Genomic DNA, 13,263 nt, shown 5'->3' with positions numbered 1-13,263 from the left:
AAAATGGGAGACAGGACACAGAGACGAAATGAAATGAAAAGAGAGACTGAAGAAGGACAAACAGAGACAGAGACAGAAAGAGAGAAAACAGAGACAGAGAGAAAGAGACAGAAACAGAGACAGAGACACAGAGACAGAGAGAAAGAGACAGAAAAACTGAGATAAAGACAGAGAAAAAATAGAGACAGAGACACAGAGACAGAAATAGAGAAATAGAAAAAGAGAGACAGAAAGAGACAAACAGAGAGACAGAGACAGAAAGAGAGAAAACAGAGACAGAGAGAAAGAGACAGAAACAGAGACAGAGACACAGAGACAGAGGGAAAGAGACAGAAAAACTGAGATAAAGAGAGAGAAAAAATAGAGACAGAGACACAGAGACAGAAATAAGAAATAAGAAAAAGAGAGACGAGAAAGGAGACAGAGACAGAGACAGAAAAGAGAAAGCAAGAGACAGAGAGAAAGAAGACAGAAAAACTGAGATAAAGACAGAGAAAAAACAGAGACAGAGACACAGAGACAGAAATAGAGAAATAGAAAAAGAGAGACAGAAAGAGACAAACAGAGAGACAGAGACAGAAAGAGAGAAAACAGAGACAGAGAGAGACAGAAAAACTGAGATAAGACAGAAAAAATGAGAGAGACAGAGACACAAGGACAGAAATGAAATAGAAAAGAGACAAGGACAGAGGAAAGAGACAGAAGGCTGAGGATAAGACAGAGAAAAACGAGACAGAGACACAGAGACAGAAATGAGAAATGAAAAGAGACAGAAGAGACAAACGAGACAGAAGGACAGAAGAGAGAGAAAACAGAGACAGAGAGAAAGAGACAGAAAAACTGAGATAAAGACAGAGAAAAATAGAGACGAGACACAGGACAGAAATAGAGAAATGAAAAGAGGGGCGAAGAGGACAGAGACAGAGAGACGGAAAGGAAAACAGGGACAGAGAAAGGAGACAGAAAAACTGAGATAAGACAGAAAAAAATGAGAGACAGAGACACAGAGACAGAAATGAAATGAAAGAGACAAAAAAGAGACAAACAGAGAGACAGAGACAGAAAGAGAGAAAACAGAGACAGAGAGAAAGAGACAGAAACAGAGACAGAGACACAGAGACAGAGGGAAAGAGACAGAAAAACTGAGATAAAGAGAGAGAAAAAATAGAGACAGAGACACAGAGACAGAAATAGAGAAATAGAAAAAGAGAGACAGAAAGAGACAAACAGAGAGACAGAGACAGAAAGAGAGAAAACAGAGACAGAGAGAAAGAGACAGAAAAACTGAGATAGACAGAGAAAAAACAGAGATAGAGACACAGAGACAGAAATAGAGAAATAGAAAAAGAGAGACAGAAAGAGACAGAGAGACAGAGACAGAAAGAGAGAAAACAGAGACAGAGAGAAAGAGACAGAAACAGAGACAGAGACACAGAGAATCAGAAACAAAGACGGAGAATGCGAGACGGAGAGAGAAACAGAGAAAACCCGTCTTTGTGTCTGAGTGTGAATGTTTGCGAGAGACACAGAGACCGACTCCGCAGACTGACGGGCAGAAGCCGAGGAGAGCGAGGGGGAGGGGCAGTAGCTGGGGGCCCCCCCCCCCGGGAAGGCCGGAGCCCCGAGGGTGTGGGGTAGGCGTGTCCCCGCGCGGCCGGCCGCCCCCGGGGGCCAGCACTAACCCCTGACCGTTGTGTGCTCCCAAGGGGGAATACTGGAACTCGCTTTGTGCTGCTGCAGGACCTTAGCCCGGGGCCCCTGGGGCTCCCCCACTCGGGCCCCTGAGAACCGCGTGGAGCTGTCACGGGAGCGCCAGCTGCACCGGACGGGTGAGGACCAGGAGCGCTGCCGGGGGTTCGCGGGCTGCAGGCCCGGGGGGCTCCTGGAGCGCTTGGGGCGCCCAGGGCCCAGGGCCGGGCTGGGAGGAGGGGCGGGTGGGAGCGCCGAGCCTCATTTCTCGGAGGAGGGAGCGGGGCCGCAGGGCCGAGGCCGGGTCTCCCCGCGGGCCCGATTCCGGGGGCGGTCCTCCGCGGGGCAGGGGCGGGGCTCAGGGCCGCGCCCCCCTGGCTTTGTGGGAGCGGGAGGGAGACCCGCCGATCGCTCGCCTCGCGCCTCGCTGCGCCCGCGCTCTGCAGCCGGTCACCCCTCTGAGGGCTGCTGGGAGCGCCCCTCCCCCCTCCCCGGACCGAGGCAGCCTTGGAACCCGGAGCCGGCCGAGCCGAGGCCTCGCCGGCGTTTGCGCGCTGGGGGCTCGGCCCCCAGCTTCTCCTTGGGCAGGCTCCCCGTCAGGTGACCGCTGCCTGTTCCCGCCCCTCCTCACCCCAGTCTGTCTGCGCCTGGGGGCAGGCCCCGAGGGCGGGACAGAAGCTGGCTCCTCCTCCTCAGCCTGCTCGGCCGCTTCCCACTGGCGGGGTTCCCGCACGGGGGCGGGGTTAGCTGGGAGGGCCCCGCCCCCTGCCCCCCGTCTGTCTGCGCCTGGGGGCAGGCCCCGAGGGCGGGACAGAAGCTGGCTCCTCCTCCTCAGCCTGCTCGGCCGCTTCTCACTGGCGGGGTTCCTGCACGGGGGCGGGGTTAGCTGGGAGGGCCCCGCCCCCTGCCCCCCGTCTGTCTGCGCCTGGGGGCAGGCCCCGAGGGCGGGACAGAAGCTGGCTCCTCCTCCTCAGCCTGCTCGGCCGCTTCTCACTGGCGGGGTTCCTGCACGGGGGCGGGGTTAGCTGGGAGGGCCCCGCCCCCTGCCCCCCGTCTGTCTGCGCCTGGGGGCAGGCCCCGAGGGCGGGACAGAAGCTGGCTCCTCCTCCTCAGCCTGCTCGGCCGCTTCTCACTGGCGGGGTTCCTGCACGGGGGCGGGGTTAGCTGGGAGGGCCCCGCCCCCTGCCTCCCGTCTGTCTGCGCCTGGGGGCAGGCCCCGAGGGCGGGACAGAAGCTGGCTCCTCCTCCTCAGCCTGCTCGGCCGCTTCTCACTGGCGGGGTTCCTGCACGGGGGCGGGGTTAGCTGGGAGGGCCCCCCCCTCCTCCCTCTGTCTGGCCTGGGGCAGGCCCCGAGGGCGGGAAAAGCTGGCTCCTCCTCCTCACCTGCTCCGCCACTGGCGGGGTTCCGCAAGGGGCGGGGTTGGGGGGGCCACCCCCCCCCATGCGCCGGTCTGGGCCGCCTGCGCCTCTCGCGGTCTGTGGCTCCCCCTGCCGGGCTGGGTCTGAGACAGCCTGTGGTGGGCAGCACCCTGAGGCCGGCGCCGGGAAGCGTGAGGAGGGGAGGGATCCCCGCGGGCGGGATGCCGGGGTCCCGGTAACGGGTCAGAGGTCAGTCGGGAGCCCCCGAGAGTCTCAGCTCCCCAGCGGGGGGGGCCGTGCGGGGGAGGCTGGGCCTGTCCCCCCGGCTTGCCGGGCGGCCCCATTTCCCCGGGGGCCGCCCCGCGTGGGCCTGAGCAAATGGGGCCGCCCCCCAGCCCTGGGGGCTGAGGCGACAAGGCGGGAACTTCCCAGAAGCGGGCAGGGGGCGCCCCATCTCGCAAGGCCTCAGACGCCGGCCACCCCCTCCCCCGGACTCAGACCCCGGCCCCCCCCAAGCCTGGGGCCCTCCGTTCCTGCGCTGGGGCGGGGCATCTCCCCTGGAAGGTGCAGGGGGCGGCCTCGCGGCTTCCTCCGACAGTCCCGGGCTGGCCCTTGAGCCCCGCCTGCCTCACTTTGCTCACCTGCAGCACGGGTTCAGTGGTCCTCCATGGCTCAGGGAACCTCCTCCCCCTTTAGCGTCCGTCCCTCTATAGCTCCCGGAGTGCCCCGGGCAGTTTTATGTATTGATTGTCCTGCTGGTGACAGCCCCGGCCTGGAAGGGAGCGCTGGGTCTGTGTCTGTCTCTATTTCTCTGCATCAGTCTCTCTGGCTCTGTTTCCATCTCTGGGTGTCTCTCTGTCCCTCTGTCTCTGTCCCTGCGTGTGTCTCTCTCTCTCTGTCTTTTTGTCTCCGTTCCTTTCTGTCTCTTCTTCTTCTCTCTATTCTCCGCCTCCTTCCTGTCCTTCTCTTCTCTCTCCTCTTTTTTCTGTCTCTCCTGTCTCCTGCCACCTTTCTCTGTCTCTCCCTTTCTGTTTCTCTTTTTCTTTTCTGTCTTTTTCTCTTCTGTCTTTCTCTTTCCTCTCCTCTCCCATGTCTCTTCTCTCCTCTCTCTGTTTTTCTGTCTCTCTCCTCTCTCTGTCTCTTTGTCTCTTTTCTTTCTTCTTTCTCTCGTCTCCCCGCCCCTCCATGTCCTGTCTCTCTCTCTCTTCTCTCTTCTTTTTTTTTCCTCTCTGTCTTTTCCTCTCCTGTCTCTTTCTCTCTGTCTCCCCCCTCCATTCTCTTTTTCTCTCCTTCCTCGCCTCGCCGTTTTCTTCTCCTCTTCTGTCCTTTGTCTCTGCCTTTCTTCCTCTTTCTCTGTCTCCCCTTTGTTTTCTTTCTCCTCCCTGTCTCTTTTCTCTGTCTCTTTCATCTCTTTCTCCATGTCTCTGTCTCTCTCTCCTCTGTTCTCTGTTCTGTTTTTTCCTTCTCTTCTCTCCTTTGTCCTTTTCTGTCTCTTTCTTCTCTATTCTCTTGTCTCTCTCCCTTCTCTTTTGTCTCTGTTTTCTCTCTTTCTTCTTCTTTCCTCTGTCTCCGTCTCTTCCCTGTCTCTGTTTCTTCTTTCTTCTTCTCTCGTCTCTCCCTGTCTCTTTCCTCTCTTCCTTTTTCCTCTCTTCTCTGTTCTGTCTCCCCCTCCCTCCTGTCCTTGTCTCTTTCTTCCTCTGTCTCTTTTCTCTCGCCTTCCCATTTCTTGTCCTTTCTTCCTTTCTCTCTCTGTCTCTTTTTCCTGTCTTTTCTCTTCTCTTTCTGTTCTTTTCTTCTCTCCTGTCCTTCCTCCCCCTTTTCTTCTTGTCTCTTTCTGTCTTCTTTCTCTGTCTCCCGTTTTTCTTGTCTCTCCCTCTCTCTTCTCTGTCCTTTGTCTCTTCTCTGTCTCTTTTTCTCTGTCTTTCTTTCTTCTTCCTCCTCTCCGTCCTGTGTTCCCTCTCTTCCTTTGTCTCTCTTCTTTCTGTCTTTTTTCTGTCTCTCTTTTTCCCTGGCGGGGTTCTTCCGCCTCGGGCCTGGGTCCCGGGCCCCGCTCTTGCCCCTTTCCCTTCCCAGGGGCTCTGGGCCTCTTCCCCCCTCAATTCCGGGGCTTTTTCCCGCCCGGTTTTCCTTTTCTCTTTGGTTTCCCCTTCCCGTTCACTTCTCCCTTGCTTTTCTTCCACACCCCGTTCTTTCTCTTTTTTGGTTTCTCCTGTTCTAATTTTTTTGTTCTCTTTTTTCCCTCTCTCCGTCCTTCTTGTTCCCCCGTTCAAACCTCCCCCCACCCGGTTTCCTTTTGTCTTTTCTTCTTGGGGCACTCCCTCCTGGGTGCTTGGGGAGCTCCCAGTAAAGCACTTTGCTGGCCTTTTATGAGCTTTAGCCCAGGGAGGCCACTCCCTCCAGAGACCCAGCATTCCCTGGGGTACAGAGAGTGCCTTGGGACAGCCCCTGGGGGGAGGGGTCCAGCCCCCCCCCCCCAAGTCTCAAATCTGGCCTTGATGGTCTGGAGAAAATGCAGTTGTACAGATGAAACTAAGCGGGGGTCTTGGGTCAAGTGTTCCCCTCCCCCCCCAAGCTGGTTGTTAAACATTTGCCAAGCACACCCCTGATGGATGTGGGCTGTGCCGTGTTTCCCGTTTGGGTCAGGTGTGTGACAGGGACTGGGGGATTCCTCGAACTCAGAACGCAGAATGTGAGCGCGTGGAGGGACTTTGCAGCGTGGAAGAGTACCTAGGACCTAGAACACAGTGCGCCAAGTTCCAGCAGGGTCCTTAGAGACAGCCTGTCCCATAGCCCCATTTCACAGATGACGAAAGGGTGTGAAGGGCAGCCCCCAGGCCTCCAGGATGGCGGCAGTCAGCTCGAGAGGGCCCATGGGGGCCCGGGCTTCTGGCTGCCCGCTTTGGGGATCAGCCACGGGATCCCAGGAGGCGTTCTGCCGAAACTGAGGCCTTTTACTTTGTTCAGATCTCGGGTTACTTCTCCAGGCCTTTCCTCCATATTCTCCTCTGGGCCTGGCCTTGTCTCGCCCCCCCCCCCCCAAAAGGCTGATGTCAGCAAACAGCTTTTATTTTTAAGGGCAAAGGGCTTTCATTTTTAAACCCCAGAGTGCTCTGCGTTTGTTATTTATTTTTTATGTCATTTTTTGTTTTCAATAATGGATCCTGGGACAAGGACCTCATCTGTGGCTTCCATTTATCCAATTGTGTCAAACCGATCCCTCCCCTTTGAGCACATAAGGGTGAACTGGGTGGAGGCAGCCCTCCCCCTGCGCCGGGTGACGGCTAAACCCTGAGTACGGCCTAGCCAGTCCTCCCTGCACCGGGGGAATCTGCTATGAGATGGGGCACTGCCGTCCCCTTGGACAGAACCCCCCTAGGTTTTCTGCTGGGGGTAAGGGGGGGCATCCCTGCACTAACAGCTGAGATGTTAGAATTTACATTTGTTTAATAAAATAGATCTGGGAGTCCCAGGAGATCACAAGCGCCATATTGATGAGAGCTGGGCCATAACTGAAAAACCGATGTTCCGGCTCGCTTGGACGCACGTCTTTAGAATGAGGGGGATCGCTTTGTGCCTTCTGGGTTGTAACTATAAGACCAGGAAGGCTAGGGGCTAGTGAGTCGTCTCATTAAAAACACTCTAGATGTATAATAATTTATAATGACCACCCCCAGAATCCTCCGACCTTCACGCTCTGCCCGTGGAGCCCGGGAGAGGGAGCACTGGCCGTTTCTCCTTGGAGCTTACCTTGCATGGGCCGGACTTCTGAGGGCTCCCTGAGAAGTTCTTAATGTTTCTGTCGTCATTACACACAGTTCTGGTTCTGGTCAGTCCATCAGCGCCTAGTCCGTTGAGGTCTGTCAGGTTCCTCCTGGGCAGACCGCTGCGACACTTATCCTGGTGCAGGAAGGGTCTGCTCTATCTGCATACTGCACTTGACTCCCAGTGGACAGACGCCTTTAATTTCCTCCGAGTATCTTGGTCCCTAAGGCTCCCGTTCCTCACTAATCCCTTCAGGCCATTGAGGGCAGCCCCTTGGCAGAGATGGGCACCATTGAGCCTCTTTGGGCCTAGTGCCAAACTGGTTCCACAAAGGCCGGGCCAGGCCGCAGCTCCACCCACAATGTAGCAGCGCGCCCGTTTTCAGCCTCCTCATTTCCCCTGATGTGATGGGGGAGTTGTAGCATCCCTAATTACAAGTGATTTATGGCACTTTCTCACGTCATTGTCACTAACCTGTGGTTTTCTTCCTAAAACTGCCTCTTCATCCTCAGATCATGTGGCTACCAGGGTTGGTTCCGAGCTCTGTATGGTGGAATCCATTCATTCCTAGAGAACTTGCCCTCTTTTTTTTTTTCCTGAGGCAATTGTGGTTAAGTGACTTGCCCAGGGTCAGACAACCAGGACATGTTAAGTGTCTGAGACTAGATTTGAACTCAGGTCCTCCTGACTTCAGGGCTGGTGCTGTATCCACTGCGCCACCGAGCTGCCCCAACCTTGCCCATATTTTTGAAGGAGAAACTTGAAAAGATTTTTTTCTCCCCAGTTAGCTGTTTTTCTGTTAATTTTTGACTCGTCATTGTTTGTATTTTATTGTACAGTTTTTTAGTTTCCGATTCTTTGTGACTCCATTTGGGGTTATTTTTTTCTGCCAAAGATACAGGGATGTTGGCCATTTGCTTCTGTAGTCATTTTATAGATAAGGAAACTGAGGCACACAGGGGCACATGGCAGCTAGCGAGTGTCTGAGGAGGGATTTGAACTCGGGAAATGGAGCCTTCTTGACTCCAGGCCCAGCATTAAAATGCTCTGTCACTGGGACTCTCGTTTACTCCTCTGTCGCCTCTTTGACGAGCGGTGCGCCCGTCCTGCACCCCCAGTCTAACGAGGCGGGCCCAGCTGCTTCTTGGGGGCCCTTGGCCGTCTTATCTGGGGGCGTGGGGTGAGACCCGGCCTCCACATTTCACATGTGGGCGTGCATCCACCTGTCTGATGGGGAGAAAAGTGGGAGCCAGAGCATGGACAGGCGGTAACCTCAGGGTCTGTGTGTGTATGTTGGAAAGAGCCTTGAATGCCAGATAGAGGGATTTATGGAGGGGAGGAGCAGGGTGATGGCTCCTCTGTATGGAGGAGGGAGGGAGAGGGGAGACCCAGCCCCCAACAGTCTGTTGCAGCAGTCCAGGGGAGGATGGGGGTGCCGGCATCTGGGAATGGAGATAAGGCGTGGGTGGGATGGATTGTGGATTTGGTCATGTGGGGGGGAGTCAGAATGAAGGGGGCAACCCGGGAAAATGGTCCATCTATCCATCCATCCATCTGTCTGTCTATCTTTCTGGCTATCTATCCATTTATCTACCTATCTACCTATCTATCCATCCATCCATCCATCTATCCAACTATCTACATCTGTCTATCCATCCATTCATCTATCTATCTATCTATCCATATATCCACCCATCTATCTATATCTGTCTATCCATACATCCACCATCTATATATTCATCCATCCGTCTATCCATCAATAACTATTCATCTGTCTGTCCATCCATCCATCCATCCATCTGTCTTTCTATCTTTCTGCCTATCTATCTATCTATCAATTCATTTACCTACCTATCTATCCATCCATCCATCCATCCATCTACATCTGTCTATCCATCCATTCATCTATCTACCTATCTATCCATATATCCATCCATCTATATGTCTATCCATCTATCCATTCATCCACCCATCTATCTATATCTGTCTATACATCATCCACCATCTATGTATCCATCCATCCATTCGTCTATCCATCTAACTATCCATCCGTCCATCCATCCATTTGTCTATCCATCCACCTATCTATCTGTCTGTCTGCCTGTCGGTCTATCTATCCATATATCCATCTGTCTATCCATCATTCTTTGTCTATTCATCCATCCATCCATCTTTTTTTTATCTGTCTGTCTGTCCGTCTATCCATCCACCTATCTGTCTGTCTATGTATCTGTGTATCCATATATCCATCTACCTATCTATCCATCAGTCTATCTTTCCATCCACCTATTCATCCATCCATCCATCCATCCAGCTAGCTGTATCTACTAAGTCTCTGCTAAATATTCGTATCTCTGTATCTCTCATTTGTCTCTCTACCTCCTCTTTTTGCCTGCTAGACAGGAGGCAGGAGGCCCTAGTGGATCAGACTCTGGACTTGAAGCAAGCTGACTTGAGATCAAGCCCTGTTTCCCATACTTTGCTTGCTAGCTGGGGGGTCGTGACATTTCTCTCAGGCTTGGTTTCCTCCTCTGTAAAATGGGGCTATTGACAGCTTCTGGGACCTGGACTTGTTGTGAAGATCCCAAATGTGGAGCTCCTTGATCTGGCCCATTGGGTTGGGCACAGCTGCTCTGAGAATTTTGCTGTGCCCCCCCCCCCCCACAGGAGGAGCCCACTGGGCCGGAGGTTCCCCTGACCATCTCTTTGTGTTCCCGCCGCAGGCTCAGACCATGAATTACGTGGGACAGTTAGCAGGCCAGGTCTTCGTTACGGTCAAGGAGCTGTACAAGGGTCTGAACCCCGCTACGCTGTCCGGATGCATCGACATCATCGTGGTGCGCCAGCCCAATGGCAGCCTTCAGTGCTCGCCCTTCCATGTTCGTTTTGGGAAAATGGGAGTGCTGCGCTCCCGGGAAAAGGTGGTAAGTCAGGGCCCCATACCCCGAGGGGAGTGGGGTAGGTTTATGGGTCTAGCAAGAGCGGTCATTATCGACGAGCGATCAGGATCCGCTCCATGGCAGTCCGGCCTTGGGCCTAGGGAGACTTGAATTCAAGACCCTGCTGTGGTGTTTCCTGGCACCGTGGCGCCACGGAAGGCAATTAACTGCTTCCTGCCTCAGTTTCCTAATCTGCAGAATGATATTGGTCACATCTCTCACAGAGTTACTGGGAGGAAAGTACTCTTAAGGCACAGAGCGCCATGTAAATGTGAGCCACTAGAATATCCATGACCGACATTCGCGACCCGATATTATCATGGAAGGTCGTGAAGACTAATGTTCTCTCGTAATCATCTTTATTAATTAATAGTATTAGTAATCATTAATGACCAATGGTGATGGTTAATAATTATTAATGAACAGTATTCATTTTTAATAATAATTAGGGAGCGATTTTCCTTATCCACAATCATCATTCATTAATGTAGAATATCTATTTTTGATATCACTAACGGGCAGTGTTCATTATTAATAATCACTACTATTGGCGAAGGCCGTTAATCCTTCAGACTCATCACTATTAATATCTACAAAATGCTTTACAAACTTGCTGTGCTACATGAATGCCGGTTATCATTGTTAATAATGAATCATCTTCTGTGAGTGAGAGGAGGCCCCGTGACCTCCACTGGGGCCAGACGCAGATCTTGCCTTGGAGAATGGAGGCCTGAGTTCCCATTCCAGCTCTCTGTTTTTTAGGACGCATGTCTTGATGGAAGTCATTTCTTTGTGCCTCAGTCTCCCCGTTTGTGAAATGGTGACAATAATCAAAACCATCTGTTCCCTCTTTTATCGGCTTGTGGAGAAAAGTACTCATTAAAGCTGGAAATGGAAATGATGGTGGTTGTGGTATTAGTGAATAGTGCCAATTATTAATAATTAACTAATTATTATTGATGAAGTAATATTCATTATTATTAAGGATCAGCAATGGTTTTTTACATATATGTGTTATAATAAAACTGGTTCTATTCCTTAATACTGCAGTCGCTAACATTTGCACACGTGCTATCTCTGTGTGACTATTACTATTGTCTGTTGGGTCGAGGGCTGGCTTGAAGTGCGGGAGTCTTGGGTTCAAGTTTGGCTTTGTGGGCTCGGCCAGTCTTGGAACCTCCCTGCCTCTGTTTCCTCGTCTTTGAGGGGAGGAGGTTGGACTCCGGCATGAGATCTCCCAGTCCCCTGGCCTCTTTTTCTGGCTGTTTGGGACAGAGCAGGGCCAGGGTCCCCAGCTTGGGCCACCGGGCTGCCTGCTGATGGCTTGTCTGTCTTTGCCCTGCGCTTGATCTCGGCCTCTGTTTCTTACCTGCCAGCCTCTGGGGCTCAGACTCACCCATCTCTTGGCGCCCCCCCGCCACCAGCCTCTTGCCGAGCTCCGGGCCTTGGGGCTCCGTGCTGTCTCAGCATGGCCCTGTTGGAGGGGGGGGCTCCCTGGGCTCTCCTTGGCCCCCCAGGCAGAGACAGGCCTCTAGGAGGGCAGCGTCCCAGGCTGGGCCTCGGGCCCGCGGCGTCACCGCGTCTGTCTGCTCCCTGCAGGTGGACATCGAGATCAATGGGGAGTGTGTGGATCTGCACATGAAGCTGGGAGATAACGGAGAAGCTTTTTTTGTTCAAGAGACGGACAACGATCAGGTGCGCTCCCCCACCCCCAGGGACGGTCTGGGGCACAAGGAGCCGGGACGGTGGGCCCTGTGCCTGCGGCTTCACTGGCTTTGCTCAGTGCCCCCCGTGGGACGGGCGGCCTCAGGGCCCGACCTGGGACCCCTCCCTGGGCCTCCGTCCGCTCATCTGTAAAATAAACGGGTGGGGATGGATGGGCTCCTTCTGACTCTAACTCACTCCTAAGGTCATCCAAGTCCGGAAAACCCACTTTCTTGTCCATTTTATGAATATTTCCATCTGTCATTTTATTTCAAGGGATCTCAATTTTATGAATATTTTGAGGGAAAACCAAAGATTTTCATCCTTTTCACATTAGCTGTTTCTCGTTGAACAACCCAAGTTTTAACCAAATTAACCAGTAGATGAAGTCGGGCGGCCCGCCTACCCACTAGTCCTTGGGTTCTTGGTCCAGAGCGGCCTTTGATGGGATTTTGCCGCCATTCTCTTTCTGCTCAGCGTTTCCGACATTAGGAAGCTCTGGCTTCTTGAGGGGGTCGAAGTCCCGCCCCCTCGTTGCACTTCCTGCCTTTGGCCAAGGGGTCCCCTCTGAGGGGGTGGCGCCCCTGGGCCCCCCCGCTGTCACCTGACGGGAGTCTGCCTTCTCTCCTGCAGGAGGTGATTCCCCTGCACCTGGCCACATCCCCCATCCTGTCGGAGGGCTCTATTCACATGGAGACCCAGCTCAAGCGGGCCGCGCTGGAGCGGAGCCGAGGCCTGGAAGCCGGTGGCTCCGGGCAGGCGCAGGCGGTGAACGAGATGCTGTGCGCGGGCCTGTCCGTGAAGAAGAGGAGGAAGAGGAGGAGGAAGTGCCAGCTGGACAGCCTGAAGAGGGAGGACACCCTCCACACCTCGGAGGAGGAGGACCTGTTTCCCATTGAGATGAGCTCCGATGACGACCTGGAGCTCTTGGATAGCACTAGGTGAGGGGATGGGAGGGACTGGAGGCCATCAGGGGTCAGGCAGTTGTCCCGCCTGTGGGAGGCTGTCTCCCCCCGCCCGACACACTGGCCCCTCGATGCTGGGTCCCAGGCAGCTCTGCTGTGAGCAGCAGGGGGCAGTGACCCAGGGCCCAAGGAGCTCCCTCTGAGACTTCCAGAGCTGATGGAGCCACGGGTCTGGCCCAGATGTGTGATGGTGTAATTTGTGGAGCTCTGATCCCCAGGAGTCTCACAGAGGTCCTGTGGCTTCGCACTGATCCCCAAGCCCAGGCCCCTGTACTGCTCCCCCATCCTGCTCCCCTTTCCTGCTCCCCCATCCTGCTTCCCCATCCTGCCCTGGGGCTGGGCTGTCTAGTGGTTAGGACAGGGCAAGGGAGCTGACCAGTGCTCTGGTGCCCATAGCTTTGGGCTCTGCTTCCATCAGGGCAAGAAGGGACCCTGGGGACTGTTCAGTCTGACTGCTCCTTTTACAGACTGGGAAACTGAGGCAGGTGGGAGAGAATCTTAAAGTCTCTTTAGAAGATTCCTGGGTCTCAGTCACAGAATTTCCAGGCTAGAAGGCGTCAGTGCCACCACCCAGGTCTGACTGGCCAGGAGCTCCCTCTAGTACCGGCTGAGAAGGGCCTTTTCTGGGGCCCTTTTTTTGGGTGTTTTTGGGGGCCTTGTCTGGGGCCATTATTGGGCCTTTTCATGAGACCTTTTCTTTGGCCTTTGCTGGGGCCCTCATGGAGCTTTTTCTGGGGCCTTTTTGGGGTCCTTTTCATGGGGCCTTTTCTGGAGCAGCCCCTCCTGAGCTCCTGAGGGGCCATCTACTCTAATCCCCGTCTTGCTACCAAGGAAGAAATCGAGAC

The 13,263-nt window shown here is 54.1% G+C and overlaps 1 protein-coding gene across 7 annotated transcripts in view; it reads left to right on the top strand.

Moving 5' to 3' along the window:
• LPIN1 (lipin 1) overlaps nt 1-13,263 on the top strand; it is a 67,292-nt gene that overhangs the window by 21,224 nt on the left and 32,805 nt on the right. For 5 of the 7 annotated variants that reach the window (XM_031949620.1, XM_031949619.1, XM_031949624.1 and 2 more), the window contains exons 2-4: nt 9,534-9,734; nt 11,349-11,444; nt 12,087-12,394. In XM_031949620.1, coding sequence (XP_031805480.1) covers nt 9,534-9,734; nt 11,349-11,444; nt 12,087-12,394 — 605 coding nt within the window. Of the gene's footprint in view, nt 1-1,706; nt 1,830-9,533; nt 9,735-11,348; nt 11,445-12,086; nt 12,395-13,263 lie in introns of all 7 variants that reach the window. The other 2 variants (XM_031949622.1, XM_031949621.1) reach the window with 1 other exon arrangement.

Source organism: Sarcophilus harrisii, chromosome 2 (genome assembly GCF_902635505.1).
Source record: "Sarcophilus harrisii chromosome 2, mSarHar1.11, whole genome shotgun sequence".
NCBI lineage: Eukaryota > Metazoa > Chordata > Mammalia > Dasyuromorphia > Dasyuridae > Sarcophilus > Sarcophilus harrisii.
Note: the sequence above shows the minus strand (reverse complement) of the source record. Positions and strands in the feature narration are given on the sequence as shown.